Raw genomic sequence first — 14759 nt, 5'->3', positions numbered from 1 at the left:
AAAGCTGTTTCGGTTGTGCGTGATGCCACACATCTACTTCCTCTCGTATCAGCGCAAAGGCTCGAGTGTTAACGGTTTTCAAAAACGAGGGCGTACGTAGGTCTAGGGAGACCAAACCATTTCCTGGTAATGTTCTCTTACAGAAGAAAACAAATGGCAATTAGAGGCACAAATGAAGGTAGTGCTTACTTTAAAGTGCTCTGTTTTTACAGCTCCTTCAGCCTGCAAAGTGTGCAAACATGTTAAGTGTTTTGCAAATGGTAAAAAAAAAAAAAACTATATATATATATTCGAGAGAAATGCAGCTAGCAATGGTAAATATGCTACAAAATGAATTGTTTGCCTTTTTACGGTCAGCAAATTCCCCAACCCCCTTTGAACATGTAATGCCCTGATTATTCATAGTCACCCCCTTTAAGACAATGCACAGTCGTCTCCCACGTTTGGCGTACAAATTCCCGAACAACTGATGCAACTCGCCTTGTCTGTGTTAACTATGGAGAAGCTCCGCACTTTACCCCGAATCTGGGAAATCTGCATAAGATGCTTTGATGCACGGACTCCAGAAAAATCTCTGAATTTCATTTTTTTTTTCTCTTACCTTCACTGGAAAGCAGTAAAAGTTTGTATACAATAAAATAAAAAGCAGTTCATTGTCAGTAGGGGTATATTTGGTCACAATGGCTTTCAAGAAAGAGAAGTTTTTAATAGGAGATGGAGTCACTGCAGTTTCCTATCTGAATGCTCGGTGACACTCCTAGCTCGGTTCGGTCCAGTTGAGAGGAGACGTGGCCCCGAGGCTTCCTCTCGTCTCTCCCTCACACTAAGGGGAGAGGATGCTAGTAATCAATGCCATGCATAAGCTCAATGTGCACATATGAGCATCTCAATTCTCACAGTGTCTTAACACGTCAGAATCGGGGGTCACGTGTGTTAGAAAGTCCACCCCCGCCTGGCAGAACATGGACCTCCGGGGAGATGTGGTTATCTATCTTGACGGGTTCTCGACTGCTTCCAGTAATCCCATCTGTGGAGTAAACGCAGTTTTGTCCTAAGTACCTGGAGGAACTGGATAATGCGCCACTCTCTAAGTGGTTTTTTTCTGTTCGATGGATGCTCTCTCTTTGTTTCCGATGACCGCTATTTGTGATATTGTATTTTGGACTCATAGTCCCTAGCAGCTCTTTGGAGGGGCATGAATCCAGGCCATCCAGAAGCTGCCCCTCATCATCTGTGTCAGCATCAATATACTTGTGTACGTTAGCATCGTGAAAGGTGAATGCGATTGCCATGTGTTTCTCTGGCGACCTGGAAGGGGTTCTAGTGCTTGCCGTTGTGTACAGAGATGTCTCTGGGCTACGGACTGACTGGTCAGAAAAGTAGGAACTTTCTAACTTGGAATGGCTTTGCCTATGCTCTACGGGGCTTGTTATGTTTGGTGCAGGCACCAGTGTCCTTGTGTCACCTTCTCGAAAGTTGACTTTTAGGGATCTCAGCAGTAAAGGATTTCTAACTTTTACTAAACTTTTTGGACTTTCCAAAATGTATGCAGTGTGTCGACCTCTATCAGTTTTAGGACTAATTTCGCCAAAGCTCTCTCTGCTGATGTCAAAGTTCAAGGTTCTTTCACGCCCACCTGTTGAATCCTGCCCTGTATTTATACCTTTTTTATATGGTAGGACTGCCAGTGGACTGTGTGAAAACTTAACCGATTCTGGAAATTCGGCAGTGCAGCTAATGAAACTGTCTATGCTGGACATGCTTCTCATGTCAATGATTCCCTCCTTGTGAGTGGTCAACAGAGGGACAGCTGGACAAGGTATGGTGTCCATTTCCAACTCCTCTGTCTGTTTAACTGATTGATTTGCTTCTTTTAAGTTTAGAATGGGCTGTGACTGTGTCTTTGCCATTTTGTTGTATATATCTTCTAGCTGTTGAACATTAAGGTGTTGAGGACTTGAACAAGACCGGCTCTTCTCTGGAGAACCTTGTTCTTTTGTGTCAAAGGACTTGTTAGAACTCGTGTCTGATAGAGTCCTTTTTGTCCATTTCCATTTGGTGGGGGATAAGTGGTTATCCTGAACTTTCTCTTTCTTTCCATCCTCTGTCTTATCAACCACTACGTCCATCAGTTCTATGCTACGAGCGAAGGCATCTTTCATGTTCATTGACACTATGCTACCATTTCGTTTGGCTCTCTCAAGAGCTTCTCTGCGCTTGATGGCTTTTTCCTGCCTCTTTTGTTCCTTGTAGAATTCTGAAAAGTTATTTACAATGATAGGAATGGGAAGAGCGATCACCAGCACTCCCGCAATACAACACAATCCGCCAACTATTTTCCCCAGCAAAGTCTTAGGATAGATGTCCCCATAGCCGACTGTGGTCATGGTGATGGTCGCCCACCAGAAAGAGGCTGGAATGCTTTTGAACTTTGTATCATCTTCGTCCTTTTCTGCGAAGAATACCAAGCTGGAGAAAATCATAATACCCATGGCCAAGAAGAGGATGAGCAGACCAAGTTCATTGTAACTCCTCCGTAAGGTGAAACCCAGAGACTGCAGGCCTGTGGAGTGCCGTGCCAGCTTTAGGATTCTCAGTATCCTCATGATCCGGAAAATCTGCACCACCCTCCTGACGTTCTGGAACTGAAGTACACTTTTGTTGGACTCTGTTAGGAATATAGTGACGTAGTACGGGAGGATGGCTAACAGGTCAATAACATTAAGTGGCCCCTTGAAAAATTTCCATTTATTGGGCGAAGATAAGAATCTCAGGAGGTATTCCATGGTAAACCAGGCGATGCAGACAGCTTCCACATGCGCCAACTGAGGGTTGTCTGTCGACTGTCCAAACTCATCAAGACCTTGTAGTTCCGGAAGTGTATTTAGTGACAAGGCAATTGTTGATAATACAATGAAAAGAATAGAAATGATTGCCAGAATCTGCAGGGAAAGAAAGAAAACATAAATTGTGTTAGTTTTGTACAAACAATTAGTTTCACTGATAAAATAAAAGTAGATAAGTTCAACTCCAGCCCTCTTAGGCCAGTTTCCTGCCACAGTTTTAGGATTGAATAATTAGATGAGTGGAGGAGGTCATGGATAGGAACATCTCCACCAATAACCAAAGCTAGTATTCTGACAATATTTGCTTGATCTTTTCCCAACACGTCTACCAACCCAACATGAACAATGGTCAAACATTCCCATAGACACACTCCTAAACCTTGTGAACAGCCTTCCCAGAAGAGTTGAAGCTGTTATAGCCGCAAAGGGTGGGCCAACTCAATATCGAACCCTATGGGCCAAGACTGGGATGCCATTAAAATTCATGTGCGTGTAAAGACAGGCATCACACTACTTTTGGTAATATAGTGTACTTACCTATGTGGATGCAGCATCTGTTCGATCAGCTCTAACACTGAGAACCAAGCGATCGAAACACTGCCGATCGCTCGGTTCTCAGAGCTTCGTAAGCAGAGGGCTGGTGACTGTCAGTAACTGCTCTCTGCTCTGCCCCCCCTCGCTCACTGGGCTATGGAGGGGGCGTGAGTGGTTGGTTCAGGCTCTGGGCAGCTTGCTGAGAAGCACAGCTGGGTGCCGGTCCAGTAGGGTTGCCACCTCATCCCTTTAAGACCGAACACATATTAATTACACAGGTTCTGTGACTGATTAAGGTGGTAATTAAACTCACTTGGTGCCTTATCTGCATTAAATTAGCCTCAGAACCTGTGTAATTCATATGTGTTTGGGTTTAAAGGTATGAGATGGCAACTCTACGGTCCCATAGTTGCCAACAGTCCCGGGACAATCCCAAATTTGAAACCCTCATCCCGATCGGAGGCCATCCAGATTAAATCCTGGGATTTTGCCTTTGTCCCGGGAAATCTGGAATGTTTTTGGGTCCGCAGCAGTTCTGGCTTCAACAATGTTGGCAACTATGCAGTCCAGGCATGTGGGAAGATCCCAACCTCAGTGACGTCAGCCGACAGCGGGCTTCAGCCCACTGTCAGCTGAAAACGGGTCACAGAAGTGCAGAGTGAACAACACTCATGTGATCCACAGGAGAAGTACAGCCAAATGAGCTTTGGCTGTACTTCTCCTCTAAGAAAATGTCTATTTGAACAATTAGATTAGTGTATTGCATTGATGTTGGGGACTGTCACCTATGTGTGATAGATATGTCTCTGTAGATAATATTATGAGAACCAGGATGGCATCCACCTATAAGCCTTGTCTGGAGCTGGGGGCGACCCTGCATGTTGGGGGGCAATCATCCTATAATATAATGGTGATAATTGTCACAATAGGGAGTGGCAGTCTACAGGAACAGGCTGTGGTCGTAGAGTGATGGCTGATAGCATTATCCCCCACCCCAGGTTGACTTGCTGTGACCTGAAATCCTGAGCATGGGTCACAGTACGGAAACTGATCAGATTATCCCATGTGCGTCACGGCTCTATACTCACCTTCCATCACCCAATACAGTGTATAAGAGAGAGGTCTGTGCCTGCACTGGCTCTAAGGTCACATCATCCCTGCACACACACCCTTGGCACTGAGAAACGAATGCATGCATTTGTATGTATTTATTTATGTATTTCATTGCGAGATCTTTCCATTTTCTATCTGGAGTAAGATGTGGCTGGTGAGACTTGGTGAACTTGCACAATGTGAATGAATCAATTTATTGATCATTATCAATAATATAAATAAGCCCCTTTTGTCCTGTTTATGATGCAATAGAACAGGGGTCTCCAAACTATCTAAACAAAAGGGCCGGTTTACTGTCATTCTGAATTTATGGGGGCCGGACTGTGGCTAATGGGAGTAAACAATGCCCCATCATTGGTTTTAGTGGAAGAAATAGTGCCCTATTAATATCGGTGGGAGGAATAGAACCCCATCCTTGGTGTCAGTGGGAGGAATAGCGCCTTATCCTTGGTGTCAGTGGGAGGAATAGCGCCTTATCCTTGGTGTCAGTGGGAGGAATAGTGCCCCATCCATTGACCTTCCAGGGCCGCGCACGTAGCCGCGTAATCGTCGCGGCCACGTCACCGCGTATCGTGTACGCGCGGATTTCTGTCTGATGGTGTGTACAACCATCAGACAGAAATCTCCGGGCGGACATGTCCACTGAAAATGATCCGGCGGACCTTTTTCAGCAGACAGTCCGTCCGTGTGTACGAGGCCTTACCGTGGACTGATGAACAGCAAGCCTTTTGGAGATACTTTTATAACCCTTTCCAGCTTTATGCAAGTCAACAATTCTTAATCGTAGGTCTTCTGAGAGCTCTTTTGTGCGAGGCATCATTCACATCAGGCAATGCTTCTTGTGAAAAGCAAACCCAGAACTGGTGTGTGTTTTTTTTTTATAGGGCAGGGCAGCTGTTAACCAACAACTCCAATCTCATCTCATTGATTGGACTCCAGTTGGCTGACACCTCACTCCAATTACCTCTTGGAGATGTCATCTGCCATCTGCCTACTCAGTGGAGGGATCCCCTGCTGAGCAAGTGGAATCCGCTAGACGGAGGCGCTGTGTGAAAGGGGCCATAGCATCTACAAACTATGGTGTATATATATATATATACATTTATGCTTTTACTAGCCCTAAAGGCCATATAACTTTCTATGACCCCTAACTCTAGCCACAAATGTCTCATTCAGACCCATGGGACCACTCAATTCGTTTTTTAGTCCCCAGATCAGGGGTCTCAAACTGGCGGCCCTCCAGCTGATGCGGAACTACAAGTCCCATGAGGCATTGCAAGGCTGACAGTTACAAGCATGACTCCCACAAGCAGAGGGATGATGGGACTTGTAGTTCCGCAACAGCTGCAGGGCCACTGGGACCCCTGTCTCAGATCTTTTGCTGAGTCATGGAGATTTTTTCGGATCCTCAGGAAATATTTCTGATCACCATCTTGGCGCTCTGCGGTTAGCCGAGGATATGCATGCTGAGCCCTTAGGAGGCGTTGTCTGATAAGTTTGATTTACATTTTATAACAGCTAGAGGTTAATAATTCATCTGCAGAGGTTGTTATTCTCATCTGCCCGGTGGAATTATCTATGGCGATCCTTCACTCCCGCAAAGGCGCTGATGGTGAGCTGTGATTGGTGGAAAGTTCACATTTTCCATCACTAGTTTGGGAAGAGAAGCCTGGGGACCTGACATACGTCCCTGTGGAGAGGCAGTCGCTCCTCACTATTTACATGATATTAATAGATCAGCAACATCATCAGCGTCAAAAAAAAGAAAAAGAAAATAAAATTTCACAGCATGCCAATGGATGTGGACTTAAAGGATTACTCCACCTTCTTGACAGGCTTATAGGGGGGGGGGAAATAATAATACTTTGTAAACAGTGTATATTCTGTTTTTTGTTGTTTTATTTCTGTACTGGCTCTGGTTGTATTCTCAGGACACAATCATTGCTTGTTGTTATGCTTACAGTTGTGCTTCCAGTGTTCGGATAAGTAGGGTTGCCAGTCCAGTGGCGGCCCGTCTATTAGGGATGCCCGGGCGTCGCGCCCTCTCTCCTCTCCACCCATAGGGGGTGGAGAGGAGAGAGGGCGCGGCGGTATGCAGTGGATAGATTCATGCATAGGCCGAGGCCTATCCACGGCCGCTGTGGCCACCCCCCTATTCATGTGTCCGGCCGCCGCTTCGGGTCACCGGGCACATGAATTACGGCATCCATAGTTTTTTTTAAGCACCCGATTAGAGCCATAGGCCCAGATTCTCGAAGGCGTTACGACGGCGCAACACCATTAGCGCCGTCGTAACACCTCATCTGGCCCCGGGTATCTATGCGACTGATTCTTAGAATCAGTTGCGCATAGGTACCCATTAGATCTGACAAGCATAAGGCTGTTACGCTGTCAGATCTTAAAAGTAATTTTTTTTCCCGCCGCTAGGTGTCGCATCGTCGCTTTTCCCCGTCGTCTATGCAAATGAGGTAAGTACGGCGATTCCCGAACATACGCGAGGTCGACGCAGCGAATTAACGTCGTTTGCGTAGCGTACCCGACGCGTAAGGTTGCCCCTGCTAATTAGCAGGCGCAACCAATGTTAACTATGGCCGTCGTTCCCGCGTCGAATTGAATAAAAATTACGTCGTTTGCGTAAGACGTCCGTGAATGGCGCTGGACGCCATTTACGTATACATCTAGGCAAATGACGTCGGGGCGACGTCATTTAGCGCAATGCACGTCGGGTAATTTACCCGACGGAGCATGCGCAGTACGCTCGGCGCGGGAGCGCGCCTAATTTAAATGGTGCCCGCCCCATTTGAATTGGGCGGGCTTGCGCCGAGCAATCTAACGCTACACCGCCGCAAGTTTACAGGTAAGTGTTCTGAGAATCAGGATTTAAACCTGTAGACCTGCGGCGGTGAAACGTAGAGCTCATACATTACGCTGCCCAGGAGCAACGCTAATGTATAAGAATCTGGGCCAAAGGCTCTAATAGGCTTCAAAATAGCGTGGGATTTGGTCACAGAGGATGCGTCCTGAGCCCACCCAGGTGTTTTGCAACAGTGAATGAATATTCGCTGTTGCAACACTGATCCTCCTCCTGGTCAATGGGAAGCAGGTATGAAACCCGTTTCCTAATTGGACAAAACGTCAGGCGATCCGATTGGATGCTTAGTGGCGGCAGCAGCAGAGAGGAGGCTGGCTAGGCGGGCTAGGCAGGGAGTGGTGTGGCTTGGTTGGAAGGGAGTAGTGTGGCTGGCGGGGCAAGGAGTGGTGTGGCTTGGCTGGAAGTGGAGTGCCTGGGTTGGAAGGTAGCAGTATGGCTGGCTAGGCACAGAGCAGTGTTTCTAGTATGGTAAGGAACAAAGTGGCTGGGTGGGCAGGTAGTTGTGTGGCTAGCTAGGCAAGAATCAAAAAGGCTGGGTGGGCATAGATTAGTATGGGTGGCTGGGCAGGGAACAGAATGCCTGGGTGGAGTGACTTTTACACTATAAGGTGTGAATTGCCATAGGAGCTCCCAGCACCTATGACTTATTTTAAGGTGGTCCTCTCCCACCCTTGGAGGTCCCTAGTAATGCCCCTTCCTCAAGTTTTTCCTTATTATAGTCAACTGAGGAGTGCCACCTCTTCCACTGATCAGAAGGAATGGATGGCCCATTGTCCTCCATTGTCTGCTGCTCATCCATCTGGAAGTCCCAACCCTGTTGTGTAGATGTAGTTCTATCAGCCAGCTACAGTCCAGGTCTGTAGCCAAGATAAATCTCTTCCATGAAGAAGCAGTGACAACGCTGATACTGGCTCCCCCATTGTTTGCCATTGTGTGACCAGCAGCTGCAGATTGTGATTAGCAGCCAATCAGCCTCTTAGTGTAATATAGGAGAACATTTATCCGGAGTTCCTCCCTGAGAGATAACAGAACAATCCCTGGGCCTCCATTGTGATCTGCATTCATATCGATGTCAGGACGCTGCTAAATTCATTACTTTGTCTACCAGAGAGCGCCATTTTTATTGGCAGTTTAGGACCAACACATCAAGATAGGAAACCGGGAGCAGTCAAACTCCTTCTCTGTAGTATCCTATAGCAACCAGCCTACAGTCTGTGATTGGTTACAGTCCCTAATTAGGAAGGGGTTACCCAGATCTAGCAAATGACATCTTCTTCCTCTTGATTGGTTGTTCGATATGTGATCCCACCAGGATCGCCTGAACATTTGCATTCTACATCGCACATACTCTGTCAGTGGCGATTGGTGGTTGCCGGTCAGGATGGTATGTCCCATCCCAAAATCCTTGGCAGTATGGTAAATTCCAAGATCTGTAATGGTAAGTGGGGTGTTAGGTGCCATCCAGAATCCTCAGTGGTGTGTAAGGTATGTCCCATCCGAAGAGTCCTCAGCAGCATGTGAGGCAATAAGTCCTATTCCAGAATCCTTGGCGGCATGTAGGGTGGTATGCATAGGTGTGCGCAGCCTATTGCATTAGGGTGTGCACCCCAAAGCCCAAACACACACTACCAATCACTAATGATGTTCATTCAGAAAGGAAAGGGTCGGTAAATTACATATTTACTGGCCCCTTCCCCACTCCTAAAAAATCCCAACAGCCGATAGGAGAGGAGGGAAGCTGGCAGCACTGCGGGGGTAAAGATGGGAGCCAGGGCAGTAGAGGGAATCTGTGCTGCACAGGGTGATTAGGGTGTGCCTGGGCACACCCTGTGCGCACGCCTATGGTGGTATGCCCCATTCCAGAATCTCCGGCAGTATGTGGGGTGCTAGGTACAATTCCAGGATCCTTGGCAGTATGTGGGGTGGTAGTCGGCACAATTCCAGGATCCTCTGCAGTAAGTGGGGTGGTAGGTACAATTTTAGATTCCTTGGTAGTATGTGGGGTGGTAGGTACAATTCCAGAATCCTCTGCAGTATGTGGAGCATTATGTTCCATTCCAAAATCCTTGGCAGTATGGTAAATTCCAAGATCTGTAATGGTAAGTGGGGTGTTAGGTGCCATCCAGAATCCTCAGTTTTGTGTAAAGTGGTATGTCCCATCCAAAGAGTCCTCAGCAGTATGTGAAGCAATAAGTCCTATTCCAGAATCCTTGGCGGCATTTGGGGTGGTATGTCCCATTCCAGAATCTTCAGCAGTATATGGGGTGCTAGGTACAATTCCAGGATCCTTGGTAGTATGTGGGGTGGTAGGTACAATTACAGAATCCTTGGCAGTATGTGGGGTGGTAGGTACAATTCCAGGATCCTTTGTAGTATGTGGGGTGGTAGGTACAATTCCAGGATCCTTGGCAGTATGTGGGGTGGTAGGTACAATTCCAGGATCCTTGGCAGTATGTGGGGTGGTAGGTACAATTCCAGGATCCTTGGCAGTATGTGGGATGGTAGGTACAATTCCAGGATCCTTGGCAGTATGTGGGGTGGTAGGTACAATTCCAGGATCCTTGGTGGCATGTGGGGTGGTATGTCCCATTCCAGAATCTCCAGCAGTATGTGAGGTGGTAGGTACAAGTTCAGGAACCCAATCGGATAGTCAGCAAAGCCAAATGTCATAGAGCCAGAGATAAATGTAGTAGAACAGCAAGCAGGATCTGGAGCCAGAAGGAACGTCAGCCAAGCAAGTCTTCAACAGGAACACAGGAGATAGTCTCTGTGATGTTGACCAAGGCGAAGGCAGAGATCGTCTGAGCTGGACGCCTTAAGTAGGCAGGACTGACAAGCAGGATCATCAACAGGTGAGTCACTGTGGAGAGATAGAAGCTGGCAATCAGCCGACAGCTGAGCGGTCAGCTCAGAGATACAAGGGCTGAGCCCAGCCCTGACAGTGGGGCAGTATGCCTCATCTTAGAATACTTGGCAATATGTCACATAGCAGAATAATCAGAGATTAATGAGGTGGTGCATCACATCTCAGAACCCTTGGCAATATGTGGGGTGGTATGACCCATCCCAGAATCCTCAGCGGTATGTTGTGAGGTATGTCTCATCCCAGAATCCTCAGCGGTATGTTGTGAGGTATGTCCAGAATCCATGGTGGTATATTGAGCAGTATTTCACTTCCCAGAATCCTCAGTGGTATGATCCATCCCAGAATACAGGGCAGTATGTGGGGTGGTATGCCCCATCTCAGAATCCTTGGTGGTTATATACCTAGAATCCACAATGGTATGTAGAGTTGTATGCCCCATCCCAGAATCCTTGCAGGGATGTGGGGCGATATGTAAAATCCCAGAATCCCCCCTCCCACCCATCTACTACTAGTCTACAACTGGGAGATGGGGCCCCTGACACACTGTGGGTTCTTCATCATGGGTTACCACCCTCTGCACTTCATGAAGGTTAGTTGCTGTGGGTTACCACCCTCTGCACCTCATGTAGGTTGGTTGCTGTCGGCTACCACCCACTGCATCTCATATAGGTTGGTTACTATGGGTTACCGCCCGGCACCTCATGTAGGTTGATGTCTATGGTTTACCAACCTCTGCACCTTATGTAGGTTGGTTTCTGGTTTCTATGGGTTGACACCCTTTTCACCTCATATAGGTTAGTTGCTGTGGGTTACCACCCTCTGCACCTCATGTAGGTTGTTTGCTGTGTGCTACCACCCCCTGCACCCCATATAGATTGGTTTCTATGGGTTGTCACTCTCTGCACCTCATGTAGGTTGGTTGCTATGGGTTACCGACCTCTGCACATTGCTAGACTGGGTTACTGAAATTGACTATGCACTTCTGGGATTGGTTAGCAGAGGTAACTGCAGTTGGTTCATGATTGGTTGCTATTGTCTACCAAATTCAGTGCTGACTGGATGCTGTAAAAATTCCCACTCTGCTAACTGCTAGGATTGGTTGCTACTCTGAACATGACTGGAGTTGGTTGCTATGGGTTATCACACTCGTTGCTCACATTGGTTGCTGGGGATTTGCCGTCATTGCTAGAATTGGTTCGCTCGTGGTCCTTTGCAGTTGGTGAGGGGGTGATGGCAATACCACTCATGGTAACCATATTTGGGGGGAATGATTCAGATCCAATATAATATTGCTGACCCCGAAGGTAGACAGGCGTCTTGTTATCTGCTGAGCGCTGCGTTCTCGCCTCCTCTAGCTCCATGTGACGATATACGCGGCGACAGCGGACAGCGATGTGTCACACCGTATTAGGGACAACTCCGATCGCACACAGAAATTCTTCTCTTGACCTTCTTCTGCAGTGTATGGGGGGCTCTTCATTCAGCCATCCTACTCAATACTAGCGGCTCAGCTCCCCCCTCCCAGCCGCCGTCATTCATCTCTGTCTCCGATTCTATTTATAGATCAAAGCCCGGCGCTATTTTTATCCAGCGGGGGCGGATGTGAATTATAAATAGGCTGCAGCAAGAAATCTGTGCGATGAGCTGCGTCCATCGATATGTCCTCTGGAAGGTCCACACACACCACAATCCTCATCACATTCCTCGGTTTGGTGCCGAGGCAAATCTGTACAATCTCAGCATTTCGTGTGTAAAGGATTCGGATTGCACAATCGCAGCGGCGTGGTGGGGAGCGCGCAAATGTGCATTAAATAGAGGTCGACCGATATGGGTTTTTCTCTGGCCGATGCCAATATTTAGAAATCGGGGCGGCCAATGGGCGATATATGATGCCGATTTTTAGGCTGATTTTTTTTTTGGCAGGTGGCACTGGCTCGTGGCACTGATTGGCAGGTGGCACTGGCTCGTGGCACTGATTGGCAGGTGGCACTGGCTCGTGGTACTAGTTGGCACTGGAAGATGGCACTAGCAGAAGGCACTGATTGGCAGGTGGCACTAATTGGCACTGGCAGGTTGCACTGGATGGCACTGAAAGATGGTACTAGCAGATTGCACTGATTGGCTGGTGGTACTTATTGCCACTGGCCGGTGGCACTAATTGACACTGGCAGGTGGCACTAATTCACATTGGCAGGTGGCACTAATTCGCATATGGCACTGGCAGGTGGCACTAACAGGTGACACTGGTTGGCACTGACTGGCAGGTGGCACTAGTTGGCACTGGCAGGTGGCACTGGATGGCAATAGTTAGCACTGGCAGATGGCACTGGTTGGCATTGGCAGGTGGCACTGATGGCTTTAGTTGGTACTGGTAGGTGGCACTGAATGGAAGGTGGCACTAATTGGCACTGGCAGGTGGCACTAATTGGCACTGGTGCAAAAAAAATGGTGTCACCCCCCTCAGTACAGACCCCCTCTCCCTCCAGTATAGACACCCCCCCCTTGGTACAGAAACCCCCCCTGCCCCCCGTAGTACAGACACCCCTCCTTCCTCAGTACAGACACCAGAGAGCGGTGTGCGTGTCCCACGAGCGCGGGCCCCTCCTCCTCTGTGGGTGTAAACAGAGAGGAGGGCCGCCGCGCTGGGTGTACCAAGATGGCCGCGGCTCCGGAGCTAGGCGGAAGCCGCGGCCTTTCCTGATGCTGTGACCACCGCGGCAATCCGCGGATCACAGTGTGCCGATCCGAAGGGGGTGACCCCTTCGAATAACGGATCAACGGTGACGGGTGGCACCACTAGCGGCCATGTTAAATATCGGCTTAATTTGGATAAAAATCTGCCGATGCCGATTTCTCCAAAACGGCCGATATATCGGCCTGCCGATATATCAGTCAACCTCTAGCATTAAACCTGCATCAATCTGGGATGTTTGGATTGGATGGAAATGACTTACACGATGTCCAGAGACTGACAACGGCCTCCGATCCGACTCCCTCCACCCTGTCCCAATCCTAAGACCCTACAACCGTCAGGATTGCGCGTTATCTGCCCCCACAAGGCTCATGTTGGCCATACACCTAGCAATGTGATTGAGAGTTTCTTCACAGAATCTGATACTACGGTATGATCAGATCTATAAATCAGAAAGACGCATACTGTGTCATCGATTGATTTCAAACAAAACTGTCTGATTTAATCAAAATTGTTTTGATCAATCTGGAAGGAAAATCCGATCCTAGAAAAACAGGTAACGCAGTATGACCATTAACCACTTCAATACCCGGCACTTCCACCCCCTTCCTGCCCAAGCCAATTTTCAGCTTTGTGCGCTGTTTAAATGACAATTGCGCGGTCGTGCTACACTGTACCCAAACAGAATTTTTATCATTTTGTTCCCACAAATAGAGCTTTCTTTTGATGGTATTTGATCGCCTCTGCGGTTTTTATTTTTTGCTAAACAAATGAAAAAAGACCAAAAGTTTGGAGAAAAAAAAAGTTTTTCTTTTGTTTCTGCTATAAAATTTTGTAAATAAGTACGTTTTTTTCTCCTTCACTGATGGGAACTGATAAGGCGGCACAGACGAGCACTGATAAGATGGCACCGATGAGGTGGCACCAATGAGGTGACACTGACGGCCACTGATATGCGGCACTGATGGGCACTAATAGGCGGCACTGATGGACATTGATAGGCTGCACTGATGGGCACTCATGGGTGGCACTGGTGGGCACTGATATGCGACACTGATGGGCACTGAAAGGCTGCAATGATGGGTACTTATGGCCGCACTGATAAGCGGCAAGGCTGGGCACTGATAGGCATTGTGGATGGGCACTGATTGGCAGCTGCCTGGGCACAGATTGGCATTTCCCTGGTGGTTTAGGGGGGCATATCTTGTGGTCCAGTGTGGTGGCCATCCCTGGTTGTCCCGGCGGCATCCTGGTAGTCCTGGGCGGGCATCTGAGGGGGGCTGCGCTAATAAACAATCAGCACAGACCCCCCCCCTCTGTCAGGAGAGCAGCCGATCGGCTCTCCTCGCGTCTGTCAGACTCGAGTGAGGAAAAGCCGATCAACGGCTCTTCCTGTTTGCATCATGATCAGCTGTAATTGGACATGGCTGATCACGTGGTAAAGAGCCTCCGTTCGGTGTAGCAGTTTGTCAGAATGACACGCCGCACTGATGAGGCTGCACTGCTGGGCGCTGATCAGGCTGCACTGATGAGCCTGCACTGATGGGCGCTGATGAGGCTACACTGGTGGGCGCTGATGAGGCTGCACTAATGAAGATGCACTGGTGGGCGCTGATGAGGCTGCACTGATAGGTGGCAATGATAGGCGGCACTGATAAGGAGGCATTGATGGGCACTGATAGGCAGCACTGATAGAGACTGATTGCACTGTTGGGGCTGCACTGGTAATCAGTGTAGATGTCCCCTGTCACACTTGCCGCTTACTGACTCTCCTCTCTGCACGCCGTGACAGTGTGAGGAAATTAATGCCGATAACCACCAAGTGTGCTTACATTG

General features: G+C 48.3%; 1 protein-coding gene across 1 annotated transcript in view; it reads right to left on the bottom strand.

The window, feature by feature from the left end:
• Window positions 1-277: 277 nt before the first annotated feature.
• The window catches only part of KCNB1 (potassium voltage-gated channel subfamily B member 1), a 104245-nt gene continuing 89763 nt past the window's right edge, over window positions 278-14759 (bottom strand). The window contains exon 3 of the mRNA XM_040330862.1: window positions 278-2942. Within this exon, the coding sequence (XP_040186796.1) occupies window positions 912-2942 (2031 nt within the window). The 3' untranslated portion in view covers window positions 278-911. The remainder of the gene's footprint in view (window positions 2943-14759) is intronic.

Source organism: Rana temporaria, chromosome 12, assembly GCF_905171775.1.
Source record: "Rana temporaria chromosome 12, aRanTem1.1, whole genome shotgun sequence".
NCBI classification, from domain to species: Eukaryota; Metazoa; Chordata; class Amphibia; order Anura; family Ranidae; genus Rana; species Rana temporaria.
Note: the sequence above shows the minus strand (reverse complement) of the source record. Positions and strands in the feature narration are given on the sequence as shown.